The sequence below is a fragment of the Elephantulus edwardii genome, unplaced genomic scaffold (assembly GCF_000299155.1).
Source record: "Elephantulus edwardii isolate Elephantulus edwardi_28Jun2011 unplaced genomic scaffold, EleEdw1.0 scaffold00012, whole genome shotgun sequence".
NCBI classification, from domain to species: Eukaryota; Metazoa; Chordata; class Mammalia; order Macroscelidea; family Macroscelididae; genus Elephantulus; species Elephantulus edwardii.
In genome coordinates, this window is record NW_006399762.1 from 30,724,500 (window position 1) to 30,743,557 (window position 19,058).

Sequence of the window (19,058 nt, forward strand, 5' to 3'; positions counted from 1 at the left end):
GTACTCCTACGATACACATAATGCCCTAAAATATAATACTTTTAAACTGTTCTCTCCCCCATAGACTTCAATGCCGTAAACATATTTCACCAGTTTTTCTCAGCCTTACCCCCACCCCGATGCCAGCCTCATTCTACAACAGTGGCACCATATAGCATTTGTCCCTTTGTGACTGAGATACCTCACTCTAAAGAGACCATAAATGACATCCAAGTAGATATATGCATACCCATATTTATCACGGCTTTGTTTACAATAAGAAGGAGTTGGAAACAACCCAAATGCCCATCAACAAACGAATGGGTAGAGAAGCTGTGGTATATCCGTACAGTGAAATACTATGCTGCATTGAAAAGCAAGGAACTCATGCAATATTATTCAAAATGGGTGACCCTGGAGGACATTATGCTTAGTGAGAAAGTCTTAATACCACATTGTTCATAGGAAAAGGGAGAGAGCAGAGTTATGCAAGTTAATAATAGATTTATGGCATCTTCAGATGCAGAAGTTTGAGGATTGTAAGTGCCTTCAAAATTTCTTTTACTTGTTTAGTGTCTGGTGGGAAACTAAAAAGCCATTCAACATGCATCTTTTGAGTTTGTATGTAGATTGTTTTGAATTTTTAGCTTTTTTGTAAGAATCTTATTATTTGCTTTTAAGCTACTTCTCCCTAGTTTTTGTTTGGCTAAGAGTTTTTTTTTTATGTAAATCTTATAGCAAGACAATGTTTTATCTGAAGTAATGCTATCCCTTACTATTGTTATAAAATCAAAGAAAACTTATTATTCTGCTGATGAAACTTGATAATCCCTTAGACATGCTTCCCGATTGGCATATAATCCATAAAACTCTCATTATATATGAAATTTTAAAATAAATTTTGTGAATACAATTAATTTTAAAATGTGCTTTTAGAAAACAATTTATAGTTCCTAAGAATCCTGATCAACTCTTCTGCATCCAGAGTTTATTCAGAATTCCTCACACCCAGAAAGCATTGCTTACATTTTGAGCTGAATAATTCTTTGCCTTTGAGAGCTAGCCTGTGAAGTATTCCAAATACATGCCAGTAACATGTCCCAGTAAGTACACCAAAAATGTGTCTAGACATGTCAAGTATCCTCTAGGGAGCAAAATTGTTAAGGAAGAGCTGACCTCGAATATCTGAACAAAACCAAGAAGCTAACCTTTCATTTGTGACTGTGGTAATTCTTTGAATGTGAACATTTTAGCTTTATAGAGGAACTTAAAGGTCACTTGGCCTTGTAGAAGCTTTCTGTTTTATTTGGCATGTTACCTATCTCTTCTATAATTACTCTTCACAGGACAATTTCTCAGGTCTTTCTGTCTTGGTTCTCTTCCTCCAGATCTGCTCTGCTAATGTTTTCTTAAGAATGGAGTCCTTTTACCAACCATTCTTCCCTATGATTCAACCTGTATGAATTAACATTTGCATAACATGTAAAATTCTTACTTGAGGTACTGTAGTTGTGATATATTACATATTCAAAACTGTAAATATCACCCATTTCTAGAATTGCTTCTCATATCTTCCCTTTGATCTTGGAATCTACAATATAAGACACTCAAGCATAAATTTGAGGATAGATACCAGAACTGCTTTGTGATTGCAGCTGGTGAGAGACAGGACAGAGTGGGAAGAAAGGAGGGAAGGGCCGAGACAGTATTTCAGACAATTGGATCCTAAAGTGTAAAGGGAAATTCTTCATTCATAATGTCACTTACTGTGAACAGTGTTGCTGTTATATTTTTCTCACAGATGTGGCTTTAACCATTAACCTCTCAAGGCAAGTAAAAAGAACCACTGAGCTGATCAAACAGTGGTTTCTGTGAGAGGATGCCAAAATCATTTGAGAGAGCTCCACCTCCCATTACCCTTCTGTGGAACCTACAGCTCCCTGTACCTTCAGGACTCTTTCCAAAAGTTCCAACAGGAATCTGCTTAATGTTACAGTGGAAAAGGCTCATTTTTTTTTCCTTCTCTCTTATAATTAGTACTCATAGGGAAGATAGACTAGGAGGGGACTGAAAATCTAAGATTTAGTGTCTTAAAAAGGATGTTCAAAAACAGTAGACCCTTTAATAAAGCTGCTTAATATAGGAAATAACATAGCATGAAGGCTCACATTGCAATCTTATTACTTGGCATTTTCTCCTTGTTACATTTTCCTGGAGTTTTGAGAGGGAAAATAACTTTCTTCAGGAGCCTTAAGATCACCTTAAAAAAAAAGAAAAAAAAATATCACCTTAAATATCAGTGCTTTCAGAGAAAATACTAATATATAAACCAAGATACTTTGTATCTTTGTATAATCTCATTTAATCCTCACTGTCACTCTATGAAATATGTTACTATCAAATCAATTTTACATAAAGTTATATTCCTCAAAGTTAAATAGTTTCTCCAGGTCACCTAACTAGTAATTTATAGGAGAGGATCTGAACCCAGCTACTCACTATTTGGCAAGTATAACTATCCATCCTAGCCCTATTCTTTAAAGTCTTTGGATGGCACAACGGTTAAGTGCTTACCCTATTAACTGAAAGGTTGTTGTTTCGAACCAACCCACATGTGGTGATATTCTCTTGATGACTTTTTCTTTGTTCGTGTCTTTTCTCTTATATTTATTTAACCGTAAGATTAAAAAAGCCAGGCTTACTCTGATGCATTCAGTGCCAACTAATAGAAAAGCTCTAGGAAAGAGCAGAACTGCCTGTGATATTTCAAAGACTGTTAGTCTTCATGGAAGTAGATGGCTTCGTTTTTTTGTTGTCTGATAAACACTGAATTATAAGCAAAAAAAGTCATGATTTGCTTATTTCATTTATTAAAATGGGAGCATATATTAAAAAGAAAAAGAAATGAATCATTTCCTTAGTTAATATCTGAGGGTTGTGTGTGTAGAGTTAAAGGCTATGAAATGAGGGCAATATTATTATGGATCAAATTTTACCATATATATTTTAAACATATTGGCCTGTTTTCTCCAAATGTGAACAGTTCTCCGTGGAAACAATAATTTTTTTAAAAGTTTGTCTATCAATATGAAATGGGCTTTTCCAGTTTTAATGAGGCTTTATTAACATATATTGAACTGTATCAACATATTTAAAACATACACACCTGGATTACTTTTGACAGAAATATATACTTTTTTTTTTTTAGTCTACAAACGTTTACTTATCATGTATAAACAATTAGATTTTTATTTCACTAGTTTATTCACAAAATTCTAATACAAATTTGAACAAGTTCTTTCAATTTCCATTACGCCTCCCATCAAATGGTACAACCCAATGATTAATCCCCTCTTTCTGCACATCCACATCCTTCTGCTTCCAGCCTCTCCCACCCTTCCTGGATCCTTATACTCATTCTACAATAACGGTCTTATACAATATTTATCCTTCTGGGACTGACTGTTCACTCAACATAATGCTCTCCAGTCCCTCCCAAGTTAAGTAATAATTTACAAAGTAGTAACACCTGTGTGCTTCATAGTATTTAATTGTGTGAATGTACCACAGTTTCTCAGTCCATTTGTTTGTGGTTGGACATTTGGGCCGTTTCCATGTTCTTGCAATGGTGAATAAAGCTGCTATGAACATTGGTGTACAAATCTCAGTTTGTGCCTCAGTTCTCATTTTCTCAGGGTATATTCCAAGTAGTGGAATAGCTGAGTCATATGGAAATTCTATGTTCAGCTTTTTGAGGAAGTGCCAAACTGCACACTGAGACTTTTTGATCCTCCTAATTTATACCTTGAGAATTACAATGCTATATTAATGCTATCGCTGGACATGTGAAAGTGAGAAGTTTTGTATTCAGAAGGTTAATTGATAAATACAAAGATAAGCACTTTCACTGTTTTCAAGTTGACATTAATTTGTAACAATCCTATGAGAATAATGTTTGCTGCAAATTATTTGAAGCACTGCCCCTTGAGAGGTGAGATTTAGTGCTCCTCCCTTGGACCCTGGAGCTCTGTGGTGTAGTGTGTTACATCTTTTACTGCCAACTAAAAAGTCAACAGTATGTATCCACAGGTGCTCTGAGAGAGAGATGGACAGCCTCCTACCATAAAGATGTACAGCTTCAGAAACCTGGTGGAGGTTTGCCATAAATTGGATGGAATTGACTTGAAAGTAGTAGTTTTGATTTGGATGAATCTAATCTAGCATAATGAAACTTCTGAGAGAACATGGCAGGATTGCCTTGTCTTTGGGGCCTCCTAAGTTTTCTACTTTTGACATGATGGAGTCTTACCACTTTTCTAATTACTCTTATTGTTGTTTTGTACGATAGAGTCAGAACCAACCCATAGCTGACCTTCTGCCGGTTTCCAGAGGCAATCACAGGGGAGGAGATTGTCCATCCATCTCCTGTGTAGCAGCTGTTGACCTTGAACCATGTGCCTTTGAGATTGCAGTGCAGCTTCTTGCCACTAGGCCACCAGAGGTTCCATCACTTTGTTAGTGGAAAATATTTGAGTTTTTTTCTTGTGACAGATTTTTTTTTCCTTCTATGGTTCTATTTATTGTGTGTTTTGCCCTATGTGACTTGTTTGATGAGAAATATGGTGGAAGTAATATAATGTCAGTTCCGAAGTAGCTTTTAAGGGGTCTAGCTTTTGCCTTGATTATTTGGATATCTATCTCTACCTCTATCTATATATCTAATCTATATCTAATCATCTATATACCATCTATATCTATCTCTCTATATCTATCTATATCTATATCTATCTCTATCTCCAAATGTTCATTGTGTAATGTTAAGTCAGAAGCAACCCAGAACTGACACTCCAGCAGGTTCTCAGAGGCAGCAAATCAAACAGGAGGAAATTGCCCATCTTTCTCTCACAGTTTAGCTAGCTGGTGGATTCGAATCATGTGCCTTGGGGTTGGCAGCTCAGCTCCTTACCACAAGGCCAGCAGAGTTCCCTGTGTGTATGTTTGTTGTTTTGTTATATGACATCAAGTTGAGTCCACTCATAGTGATCTTATGGACAGTAGATCTGAGCCCTATTCTATCCTATGCCATCCTCATCATCTCTGACACACTTGAACCCATTGTTACAGTCACTCTGTCAATCTATGTCGTTGACCCTCTTCGTTGCCAAGCATGATAGCCCTTTCCAAAGATAGCCTCTCCTGGCAACATGCACAAAATTTGTGAGATGAAGTTTTGCCCTCCTGGCTGCACTTCCTCCAAGACGGATCTGCTTATTATTTTGACGATCCATGGGATATTCAGTGCTATCTGATGAAGACAATGTGGACAGATCCTGAGACTGTAGAGAGTGAGGGAAAGGGTTAAGTGATGCCACCTTTTTAGCCGTGTCTGACAAGGTACCAATCTTAGGAGTGACACTGTCTTGGCTCTGTCACCAACTGAATACCAGTGAGTGACTACAGTTGATGCTATGTGGAATGAATTCCTATTAAACCCTCTCCAGATGCCAAGCCCCCAAAGTAGTGAGCTATAGTACAGTGGCTGTTTTAAGCTGTGAAAGATATTTATTTTTGTTTTTTATTTCAAAGTCTGTGCTTTAAAGTAAGGCTTCCTTTAGCCCATTGCAAGTGTGTCTCTGATTATATAGAAACTTTCATCAGGAGGTTCATGTATTTTGGAGTTTTGAAAAATACATAATCATTCATCTTTAACTTCAGAGTTTCTTTCTTTTCCTAGCTTCTTCTCTAGTATCAAAAATGTCTTCTTTTTTTGTTTGCCCTCCTTGAGAATTATCTATTTAGAAATAGAAGGGATACTTGTAGGTCACTAAATGCTGACAAGATAGGATGTAAACTTGGCAGAATAATTTTTTGTCAGTATTCTCCTTCAGGTTGACGTTACAGTCAGCTTCTCTTTTGATTCCCATAGAAGTAAGCCATATATTAATTAACCTAATTTTTATTTAATTAACAAAAATTAAATGTGTAATTTTTCCATTTTATAATTTTAAAAGGTTTAATTAGAAAACCAGTAACTTTAATTTTTCTTGCTATAGATTAAATGGGAAAACACGTAGACATCTCTTATGAGCTCATGAGAGATTTGACCAACCTCTAATATACTAATTTTTTAGGAAGTGCTTTTATTTTTTTATCTGATTTAAATGGTGCTAGTGGTGGTTGTTAAGTGCTGTCAAGTCAGAACCGACTCATAGCAAATCATCTGTGGGTTTTCAGAGGCAATAAATCACACAGGAGGAGATTTATCACCCTAATATGGACTAGCTGGTGAATTTGAACCCTATGCTTTTGTGATTGCAGCACAACTTTTTACTACAAGGCCACCAGAGCTCAATATAAATGTTAGATGGAAGAAAGGAAACTTAAGGACTTGAAGGTCAAGGACTATAGCCTTCAATATAGATTGAAACTCAACAACAAGAAAACAAAGATATTCACCACTTGGCCAACTGACAGCACTGTGATAGACAAAGAGATTGAGATTGTTAACAGCTTCAGCTTGCTTGGTTCCACAGTTAACACTCTTGGTACCAGTAGCCAGGAAATCAAAAGATAAATTGCATTGGGAAAATCTGCTCTCAGGGACCTCTCCAGTGTACTGAAGAAGAGTGATGACAGTCTAGAGACTAAGGTGCACCTGATCCAGGCCATGGTCTTTTCAACTCAGAGAGTTGGAAGATGACCAAGGATGATAGAAGAAGAATTGAGGCCTTTAAGTTATGGTGCTGGAGAAGAACATTGAACATACCATGGACTGCTTAGAGAACGAACAGGTCTGTCCAGGAGTAGTGGAACCAGGCTACTCTTTGGATGCAAGGATTTTGAAGCTCTGTCTGACATACTTTGGATGTGTTGCCAGGAGAGACCAGTCCTTGGAGAGTGACATCATGCTTAGAGAGTGGAGGCTTCATACTTGGAAGGATACCTTGAGAGATGAAGAAGACCTTGGATGGAATCGATTGACTCAGTGGCAATGCAGTTCGCTCAGGATAAGCAGAGTTCAAGCAACTCAAGGCACATAACAACAACAAAGAAGAGGAGTCAGAAGGGGTGGAGAGAAAAAGGACATGGTTCATCCTAGAAACCATGGGGGAAATAGTTTGTTAGTGGAGGGCAGATTCTACTTAAAAGTGCGGAGAGGGCAAAGACTTTAAGTGTTGAGACCTATCCGTAGACTTATCTATAGGCTTAGAGTGTTTGACATTTTACTAAACTTTAAAATTGCTTCTTCTTGTTAGGTGCCACCAAGTCAAGTATGGCTCATAGCCATGAAAAAAGATCTGGACCCTGTTCTGTCCTGCGCCACACTTCCTGACACACAAGAGCCCTTTGCAGTAACTATGTCAATCTGTTTATTTGAGGATCTTCCTCTCCTTCACTGACACTCCACCCTTCCCAGCATCTTGTCCTTCTCCAAGCAACAAAGCCCCTCCTAGTGACATGCCCAAAGTATGTGAGGCAAAATATGTATTCTTGCCTCCAAAGAACACTCTGGCTGCACTTTCTCCAAGACAGATGTGTTTGTTCTCTTGGCTGTCCATGGGATATTCAGTGCTCTTCTCCAAAACCACAGTTCCAAGGCTTCTGTTCTTTTCCTGTCATCTTTATTCACTATCCAGTACTCAGATATCAGATGCACCTTAGTCTTCAAACTGACATCACTACTCCTCAGTAATTTGGAAAGGTCCCTAAATGCAGATTTTCACAGTGCAATGTCTCCCCTTATTTCCTGACTATTGGTACCAAGGGTGTTAATTGTGGATCCAAGCAAGGTGAATCTGTTGACTGTTTCAGTCTACTCTCTATCCATCATGATGCTCCCTATGCGTCCAGTGGTAAGAATCTTTGTTTTCCTGACATTAAGATGCAATCCATATCGAGGGCTGCATTCCTTGACTTTCTGTAACAAGTTCTTCATGTACTTCTCACTTTAGCAAGCAAGAGTATATCATCTACATAATACAGGTTATTGATGAGTCTCCCTCCAATCCTGATGTCACACTCCTCCCTCTAAGAGTACAGCTTTTTGCATAATTTGCTCAGCATATAGGTCGCTATGAGTCACCTATGACTTGAAGGCACTTAACAACAACAACAACATAGGTTGAATAGGTATGGAGAGAATACAACTCTGTTGCAATCCCACCCCTGTTCCAAACCATGCAGTGATCCCCTGCTCTTTTCACAGAACAGCCTCCTAGTCCAGGTATAGTTTCGGCATGAGCACAATCAAGTGCTCTGGGATTCTTATTCTTTTCAAATTCTGCAACAGAATTGACATTTTTTATAGTAAGTTACATGTCCTTTGAGTAACAGTTTTGACATTTTACAGAGCTGTTGGATGGATACTTACTGGTTCAGTATATCTTTTCCTAATTTATGAGGCTTAGAACGCCTATGCATTTTATGTACATTTTGCATCTTTTTTAAAAAAAGTTTGCACTTGTTCTATATTTCTCATCTTTTAAATGTTAGGTAATAATTCTGCTTCCATCAATGAAAGGAATTGAGAAATTACAGTTAAAGCACCTTTTTGAAGTGCCTTATTAATAGCAAGCCACAAATAAAATTTAGCTTCATTATTATTGTTATTAGTGGAAAAACAAAGAATTTGGCCCAAGTTTATGAGTGAATCTCAATTCTTCCATTTACTAGCTTTGTTATCTTAGGCAAATTATTTCACTGTTCCAAATTTCAGTGTCCTCTTTTTAAGATGAGGACAATGCCTACTCTGAACAACACTGTTTTGTGGGCATTTAATCTGATTAGATAGATAATAGATATATGTATGGAGATAGATATATGTGTGTGTGTATATACACACACACACTCTATGCACATACATACATGCATATTTGACAACATGCAATGCCTATCACATAATATGTATTCCCACTTACCCACATCCATCTAGTCAATTCTGACCCATATGGGACAGAAAAGAACTGAATGCCCCATAGCATTTCCAAAGCTCTGGTCTTTATGAAGGCAGAATGCTACATCCTTTTCTGTGACTCTAATGGCTGACCTTTGTTTGCTCTGCTGAGTGCTTCAACCTTTGTCTAACCAGGTGTTTAGTAAATTTCCATAAAAATAAAGCATGCACTTTACCAATTTTGCCAACCACTCAACCCTTCTTTCATATGCAAGCTGGGGCCTGTGTTACATGTGTAAACATGGTATTTACATAAGAATTTCCTTTTGAAAAATTTGGCATTTCATTTTCTTCCCTCTGTTTCTTTTTTCTTTTTCATTGTTCTTATTTAGAAGAGATGTTGTGGCTTGACAGCTAAAGAATTGCACTGCCAACCCAAAAGTTGACAGTTCAAATCCATTATCTGTTCTGCAAGAGAAAGATGGACATCCTCCTGTGCAATTTACAGACTCTGTAAATCCTCTGCTGGGTCAGCTATGAGTTGGTTCAGACTTGGTGACAATGAGTTTTAATACAGATCTAAATAACCACCTATCCCTACTATAGGGCACTCTGGTGGCTTAGTGGTAAATAGTTGCACTGCCAGTCCTAAGACATATAGTTTGAATCTACCAACTACTCCGAGGGAGAAGAATGGGAGTCTCCTCCCATCCAATTTTTTTTTTCTTCTGATCCTGCTGGAGGGTCAGCTGAGTTGTCTCCAACTTTATGGTAAACAAGACCAATCATTAATATCAACATAATCATTAATATCACCAACTTACCAGCCTCCAGCCTCTCTTAGCATATTCTTCCTTTATTGGAATACCAGCTGTGACATTTTCCAGTGCCTAGAGCAGGGCAGTGGCATTGCAAATGAAGAAGGCCCAGTTATGAATCACATAGTGTTGGACATCATCTTTTAGTTTTGTATTCCATCTTCTTTTATCTTCTAGCTGAAGTGTGTATATTTCCCTAGCAAGGCTAAATCTTTGAGCTCTGAGATTGTTTTTATTCCTACAGTGCTGAATACTTAATAGAGCCTACACATGTGAGTATCTGGTTAATATAATGTATATATTTGCTAAAAGTGACATTTCAGTTTGGTTTTTGCTGTATACAATAATCTATATACTAAAACAACTTCTTACAGATTTATGTTCAGATATTAGAGTCATTTTGCTAATGTCCTAATCGAGTTTATTTGACTTTATTGTTTAAGATAGTTTTGAGGTTTGGTTCTTTTTTTGTCCAAATAAAGACACAGAATTTACTTTCTTTTGCATACTTTGCTTTCTACATAAAAAGCTACATTTCAAATCATGTAGAACTTTATTTAAAACATTTATTCTGATTTCAGCTTGCAGTGATATTCTATAACCAACTAAATCTTTGAAAATAAGAATAAAGAATGCATGCATGTAAACCTGGCATTGGCAAGCCTCTTAGATAATTTGTAGCACATAGGATATCTGCTTTAACATATTTCAGTTTCTAGTTTCTTTTAAAATCTTTTTCAAGAGTTTTATGTTTTGTGCTTTGTCTTTTCAACATTGTAATACTTTTTTCAGTGTCATTTATTAAATTTTTGAAGTTCTGGAATAAACATTATTCATCATATGCTAATCTTATATTTTTTTTTACAGAATTAGATTTTCTTATATTTTGTTATGGGTTATTTGCAACTGTATGTCCTTAACAAATATTAACCTGAGATTTTCTTTTTTTTTAAATTGAGATATTTAATTCACATAACAAAGATTTTAAAGTGTACAGTTACTCTTTCAGTGTATAAATCAGGGTTTTAGAGTCTTTATAAAGCTGATTCAGAGTCATAGTGACCCTTAGTTGGATTTCTGAGGCTGTAACATGCGAGAGAAGACTTCGCATTTAGTGGATGCAAACTGCCGAAGATCTGCAACCATTGGTTTGAAAGCACAGTCAGCTACAAACTTCACCACTAGAGCTTCTTATGGCTCTATTATCATGATCTAATTCTGCCTCTATAATGGCTTGTTTAGACCACATTTACATTTAATATCAGATATTTAGATATTGTTAATACCAAATATAATTACATTTACGTTTACCATATATGCCTTTGTTTGTTTCTTTGTTTTCATAGCCTTTTGAGACTTGGTTTAATTTAGTATTTTTTCATTCAGCTTTATGTCCTTTGTTACTAATTAATTGGCTGTTCTTGATGGTTTTACATTTTTCAGCACTTCTAAAGTAACAGCATGTGCATGGGCCACATAGTAAGTGTTTGCAATTTAGCAGGCCACTAAGATCCAAAATGGAAGAAGATATTTTGTCGGTATTTGTAACACAAGAGAGAATCAATCACACTTCTGTGCATTTTTAAATGTCAAAATTAAAAAAGTAATTGAGTGCAATTTTTGCTAATACAGAACTACTAATGACAATTGCTACCACTCTCCCGTCACTTTGCTGTACTGTCTTTGAATTCTGTTCTTTAACTGCTCCCGTAGTGAAAACTATCTTAGTCTTCTTGAGTTCCATTTGTCTGGGTTAAAAGTGTATCAAGTACAAAGGCATAATAATCAGACATTCTCCTCATATATTTTCTTCTCTCAGAGTTCATTATCTTGCATTACTGTTTAATGTCTGAAAGAGTAATTATGTATATTTTGTTCAGCTTTCTAGTTTCTTTTATAGGGACAAATAATTCCATCATGGGTGGAAGTTGAGGCCTTCAAACAATTAATTTTATAAGGGGATATTGCAAGACAATTTTTTTACCTATTTTTATATTCTTTGTCATTATTAAAACTTAAATTTCAATGTATAGTTCTTTTACTCATTTAAACAGATTTTTATGGTATACTAATCCTTTAAAATCTGGAAAAGACAGACTTTTTTTATTCTCTTTAAAGGTTTTTTCTCGTGGAGATGTTATCCATGTGAAGATCCTTGGAGTTTTGGCTCTTATTGATGAAGGAGAAACGGATTGGAAGTTAATTGCTATTAATGTAAATGATCCCGAAGCTTCAAAGATTCATGGTAAGTCTGTTCATGTTAGAAAACAGAAAAACAATCAGTCTGGAGTTTTTAGGATTTAAAAAGGGCTCTTATAAACTATTGTTCATATATATGGAAATTGAATTTTATGTTTTGTTTTGTATTCTGCCTCCAGAGGTAAAGGGGAGTTTCACTTGTTTTTAAGTTGTATCATGTTGGTAGGAGAAGCAGGAGAGAAAACCAGACGTATACAGGTAAATGATAGTTCAGACTAAGAAAGTACAGCCTGGGTTATTGACTCCATTTTCAAGAGCTTATTGATTTTTAAGACTTTGTTCCTTTTTCTGCCCTTTCCTTTCCTCCCTCCACTATTCTCCCTCCTTCCTACTTGACTTCCACCTTTCTTCCTCCTACTGCCCCATCAAAACAAGAAGTTGTAAGAACCTAACTGCTGTGGGAATTGCAAGTTTTGAATACATACCTGAATTAGGAAATAAAATATGTAGTACTGGCACTTTGATCCTGAATTCTTGCTTTTATTCATATGAGATATTAGAGGCGGGATGTGGGAACTAAGGAAAGCATTTATCTAAGGATGTTAGCTCTTCTTATACCTGGTTTTTGTTTGTTGTTTTGGTGTTGGTTTTTTGGGATTTTTTTTTACCATTAAGAAAGGTAAAGAGAACTAAATTCGGGAGGAGGATTAAAAAGCTCTTTAATGTCACAAAAATTTAAGTTTTAAACATAGAACTGATTTTTGTTTTTAGAATTGGGTGGATGCCACTGAGTTCTACCTGTGTAACTCTCTAACTGAGGAGCTTCATTTCAGGGGGGCCCTCACTCTGAGTTCTTGTTTGCTCATCTGTTAGATAAGCAAAAATGGAGGTAAGAGATAATAATATCACTTCCTTGGGCGTGCTGCAAGGAGGGACTAGTCCTTGAAGAGGGACATCATGTTTGAAAGGGTAGAGGGACAGCGCAGGAGGGGAAGACCCTCAATGAGATGGATCGATTCAGTGATTGGGGTAATGGGGGTAGGTGTGTTGGAGATGGTGAGGTTGGCACGGGATAGAGCAGGGTTTAGGGCTCTTGTAAATAGTGTTGCTATGAGTTGCTATGAGTGTGACTCAACAGCACATAACAACAACAACTAAAGTGTTGACTTTATATGCAATTATTTACCTAAAGCATCGGCCTTTCACATAACAAATGCCAAATGTATATTGACCCACTTCCCATTTTTATTACATTTTTACTTTAGAGTTTTATCATGAACTATTTAAGATCCTAGTACTTTCTAGACCCCAGTTGTTATCTAAATTGGAAAATGTATTCTTTATGAGGTGACTGAAATGCATTCGTTTATATGTCTTTAGGACCTTTTCTACACTAAGGGTGATCTCCCCCCACGCCCCCGCCACCATCTATATGTAACTGAGAAAGGGGAAAGTTCGGTGAAGTGGGTTTACCCTAAGGATGAAAACTGCTGGAAACCATAGCCATCCATATTTCTGACCTGTCTTATTATTGTTTCTGGGGTTTATCTTCATAATTCCCATACACCTATAAGAATAAAAAATAACTATTGCTAAATTTATAAGTCTTTTTATGTGCTCTTATTGATATTATTGATATTACATTCAAGTAAAATCTTACAGAAGATTATCTTGAAAGGGCTAGAACAGTATATCAGTGAGAGGACTTTCAGAAATTCAAGTGTGTATATCTAGTAAATTCAAGTTTATGTATCAAAGGGATTCTGGTGACCTAGTGGTACGAAGCTCTGCAGCAAATCCCAAAGGCACACAGCTCAGATTCACTTGAAAAAGGATGGACAAGTCTCCTCCTGTGTTGTTTACTACCTCTGAAAACCTGCTGGAGAATCTGCTATGAGTCAGTTCCAAATCACTGCCACCTAAGAGCAACATATCTAGTAAAGAGTAGAAAAGTGATTCGAGCTGACTTCTGTTTGGTTTTGAAATCCACTGTTCATATACAGCACTCTCCTATTATTGTTAGGTGTCATTGCATTGAGTAGGACTCATTGCAACCCTGTGAACAATATAAGTGTCCTGTACTCTGCCATCCTCACACTTCCTGACACACTCAAGCGCATGCATTGCTGCAGTCACTGTGTCAGTCTGCCTGATTGAGGGTCTTCCTCTCCTTTTCTGTCTCCCCATCTTTCTAATCATGATGTCCTTCTCCAAGGAATAGCTTCTCCTTGCAACATGCCCAAAGTATGCGAGATGAAGCTTTATCATCCTTGCCTCCCAAAGAGCACTCTAGCAGCACCCTCTCCAAAATCTATTCGTTCTTTTGGCAGTCCATGGGATATTCGATATATTTCTTCAGCATCACAGTTCAAAGACATCAATTTTTTTTCTGTCATCTCTAGACTTTTCTTCTGAGATACCTCTGGTTGGATTTGAACTGCTTGCACTCCAGTTCTTGAGTGTTTGAATAAGTCAAGGGTTGTCATACTGAGGCAGGCCAGATTTTGCTCTAGTTACTTATGAGAATTGTAACTAATTGTAACTTACGAGAATTGTAATAACGATTAGATTACAGAAGTTCATGTGCCTTGCCCTTCCTTGGATTTCCTAAAAATTACAATGAAAAGCAGTTAACTTGTTTGATTTTATTTCTGTGAATACCCAGAGTGGAGAATTTGTACACTGAGCATCTTTCTGAATTTCTTTTGTGTGCCTATACAAAGACACAGAAATACTGAAGCCAGTTGCTAGCTTAGATTGATAAGAAATCATCAGACTAGTTTTTTTTTCTTTTAATATAATTTTATTATTTTGCTCACAACACAGCATACACCAATCAGTTACCTCATGTATGATTCAGAGACATTGATTAGATTCTTTGGGTTAGTTGTATACCCATTCTCATTATCATTTTCTGAGTTCTTTCTTGTAGTTACATAAATTCACTTCCCCCAGGTTCCAATCTTTATTCTATTTCCTTAATTTTTAATTTATAGTGTGACCCAACAGAAAAAAAAAATGGACATAGGTATAAATTGAAAGGCATAAGAAATCATAGTATAAGGGCATTTATTACAATTCGTGGATCACTACTATATAGAGTAGCTTTTTCTAAAAAACACATTAGAACTTAAGTGTTAACTTGTAATTATGATATGGGTCAGTATCATCCTGTTGTTCTGTCAGCTGTTTAAGTCCTAAGATGTAATTTCTGTTGACCTACTGCTCAAGTAATTGTCAATGGACAAAAATTCCCAAGTTAACGCCTTTTTTTCCTTTCTGTCTTTTGGCAGCTCTGTTTTCTAATTAGTAGGTCTATTGATACAAGGGATGGTGGGAACTTGGAAATGCTCGGTAATTGCACGATTTTAAAGCTTTCTAACTTTCAGAAATACTTTTTAAAAATGTGTTCTAAGGAACAACTATGACATCGTCTCACCCCAGAAACAATAGCAAAGTTCAACAGAGCAGCAAACAACAAATACTGGTGAGGTTGTGGAGACATTGGAACCCTTAGTTCACTGCTGGAGGGAATGTAAAATGGTGCAATCACTCTGGAAGACAGTATGGCGCTTTCTCAAAAAGTTGGAAATAGAAATACCATCTGACCCAGTTATGGCACTCCTGGGAATAAACCCTAAAGAAGTCATAACTGCCACCCAAACAGATATATTCACTCCCATTTTTATCGCTGCATTGTTCATAGTAGCAAAGATATGGAAGCAACCCAAGTATCCATTAACAAGTGAATCGATAGAGAAGCTGTGGCATATTCACATAATGGAATGCTGTGCAGCACTAAAAAGCAAAGAACTCATAAAATATTTTACAAAAGTGAAATATCTCAGTCACAAAAGGACAAATATTGCCTAATGCCACTGTTATAAAACAGGACTGACATGGAGGCTTGGGTGGAAACTAAGAAAAGAGGGGATAAATAATGAATACTGCATTTAAATAGATGAGGGAAAGAATTGTCTAAAAGAAATAAATGATTAGGTATTATTTGCATGACAGCAGTTTCCAGAATAAGTGATGCATAGCAAAGTGGACTGGGGGACAAGGGGAGGGAAGAAATTGTGCAACATGAAAAAATCTTTTTAAAGAGAAAAGTGAACTGGAGGAGGGGAAGGGAGAAAAATGTGCAAAAATGAATGAATGGAAATCCAAGTTTTCTGTAAACTTTTAATAAAATGTCAATTTAAAAAATTAAAAAAATGTATTCCAGAAAAAGCACTTTATATGAGGTCATTTTAGTATTTACTAGATTTCTTTTATTATAAGTAATTCATGTTCTAAATATACTGGACTTACAATGAATGAAAGTTTCATTATTTTAAGAACTTAGCTCTTTATGTTATAATGATGCTATAGATTAAATGTAGACCTTGGCAAGAGTGAGGAGGCCTTAGAAATAAATGAAAGGAAATTAACTTAAGATTTTGAGATAAAGTTAAATGGCTTTAATAATAATTTTGTTGTTGTTGATTGCCTTCAAGTTGAGCATGACTCATAGGGACCCTATGAACCAAAGGCCCGAAGCTCCTCTACAACTATCAACATTTATCAAAGTTCATACAGTTTCTGAAGGCATATATTTAGAAAGTGGATGCCACTCCTGCTTCCAAACTTGTCATAGTAAGATAAAAAATAATATTCAGGATTATGTCCTTTAATAAGTATTGTCTAATAGATATTAAAAGTTTGTTGCCATTCGTTGTCTACTGTATATCTTAGGGAAAAAATTGCTTTCATCAACAGTATTTTGTTTAATCAAGTATACTTTTTAAAATTTATTTCACATTTTCCTTCCATATTTACATTTTAAAATTATAGAATTTTATAGGATTTTTAAAAAATTATAAAATTAGTCATAACTTCAGAGATAAAAACTCGAAAGTATTTCCTTCCCACTTATTCCCTGAGTAATGCTTCTCATATCTTTCTCCTTATGTATCTTAGATATTATACAGGTTTATATCTATACATAACATGCTTATATTTTTACTTATTATTTTGCAGTTTTACTGTTGACTCAGGTTGCTGCTTTGAAAGATAAGAAATTAAACTCCCCAGCAACAACATATCATCTTTCAATTGTTATCAAATTTCCTCTTCTACCTTTGTAGTTCTAAGTATTATACTTTGGTCTGTATTTATTTCTTCATTAACTTTACAAAGTAGCATTCATTTACTTAGTACGTACAACCAGGGGATCATCCATTGTATATGTTGCTCCTCTGCTCTTTGTAACCTAGCACATCTCAGTTATTCTGTTATTATATATGTAAAAATTAACGCTTTTTCATATTTTTTATCATGGCTAAATATGTGCAACTAAGTATTTGCAGTGTTGTGTAAATATTATTAACCTAGTTCTTTGGATTATTCACCTACTTGTGGCCTTGTGTATAAAGTATAGGGCTACTACCCGAAAGGCCAGTGGGTTGAGTCTACTGGCAGCTTCTTGGGAGAAAGATGGACAGCTTCCTCTCATGAACATTTACAGCTTTGGAAACTTGTTGGAAGGTTACTGTGAGGTAGAACCTACCTATTCAACAGCAGTGAGTAGTAAGTTTATTGAATTATCAATTTGGAGAAGGCAATTTTCTAAGGCTGTGCCACATCCCTCATTCTAGGCACTCTTTTCATTACCTTCTGGATTATAATTCTACTGTTATTATAGTTTGCCAGTTTCTTTTCTTTTCATATTCCTCTCTCATTTGTTGCTGGTTTATAGTTTAAAAAAAGTTCTATAGAAAATTCTGTGACAACTTAATTCTCTGAATCTATATATCTGTCTAAAAGATCTTCCCTTCCTCACCCCCGTACTCGAAGTATGTGAGGCTAAGCTTTTGTCGTCTTTACCTCCAAGAAACACTCCAGCTATACTTTCTTCAAGACTTATCTGTCTTGTTTTTTCGGTTTTATTTTGCAGTCGATGAGATATTTGGTACTCTCTTGAACACCACAACAGAGGCATCAGTTCTTCACTTATCCTTACTCATTTCATTGTCCAGCTCTCACACGCATAAAAAGACATTGAAAATACCATGGGTTGGATTGGGCGCCTCTTAGTCTTCAAAGTGATATCATTGCTCCTCAGTAATTTGAAGAGGTGCCTGACTGCAGATGTTGTCAATGTAGTAAGTTTCCTGATCTTACTGCAGGTACCAAGGGTATAGACCCAAGTAAGATGATTTTTTGAGACTTTCAATCTATTGTCCATCTATCATGATGTCCTTGGAAGCAGGAGTGGCATCCACATCCGTAATAGCTTGCCTCTGGAAACCCTATGAACCTGGAGAAAGGACGAAAGTCACATAAGTGTTAAGGACTTTCATTCAGAGGGTTGTTATGAGTTGCTTGTGACTCGATGGCACTTAACAACAACAACAACAACATCATGATGTCCAGGGGTGAGAATTTTTGTTTTCTTAATGTTGAGATATAATCCATTTTGAAGACTATAGTTGTTAATCTTCTGCAACAAGTGCATCAGTTCCCCCTCACTTTCAGCAAGCAAGATTGTATTATTTGCATAATTCAGGTTGTTGATGAGTCTATTTCTAGTCCTGATATCATATGCTTTTCATAGTCTACCTTCTCAAATGATTTGCTTAGCATACAAATTGATCAGGTAAGGAGAGGATACAACCCTGATGCATACTTTTCCTGATTGTAAACTATGTTGTATTCCCTTGCTGTTTTTTACAGCAGCCTTTTAATCTAGATACAGATTTCACATGAACACAATTAAGTATTGGGGTGTCAGAACCCTTGAAAATTTTATTATTCTAGCCATTTATTAGCCTCTATTGGGAGCATGATCTCCAGCTACCTTAACTACAGACACTTGTTCTTGCAAATCATCAATAGCTATGGGACCAATATAGAAGAGAGCTTTCCACATTGTGAAGGAAGGCAGTGATAGTTGTGGAGAGATGGTGAAGAGACTATGTGAGAAGAGACTATGCTGTGAGAGACTATGGCTTGACGTAGCCAGAGGAACCCTGGAGAAAAAGGCCACAGTTAAAGGATTTGCTTGCTGGATGATTGAAGAAAAAGCTGACTTATAAATGCTCTGAGAAAAAGTTTACTGGATAATTGTGGAAACCAGAGTCTTCTTGCATTTGTGTTGCTGAATTGAACCTAGACTTTCCTTTTTT

The 19,058-nt window shown here is 36.2% G+C and overlaps 1 protein-coding gene across 1 annotated transcript in view; it reads left to right on the forward strand.

Annotated features, from left to right (window-relative positions):
- Nucleotides 1–19,058, forward strand: part of PPA2 (pyrophosphatase (inorganic) 2) — a 175,186-nt gene that overhangs the window by 63,807 nt on the left and 92,321 nt on the right. The window contains exon 7 of the mRNA XM_006881156.1: nt 11,809–11,935. Coding sequence (XP_006881218.1) covers nt 11,809–11,935 — 127 coding nt within the window. The remainder of the gene's footprint in view (nt 1–11,808; nt 11,936–19,058) is intronic.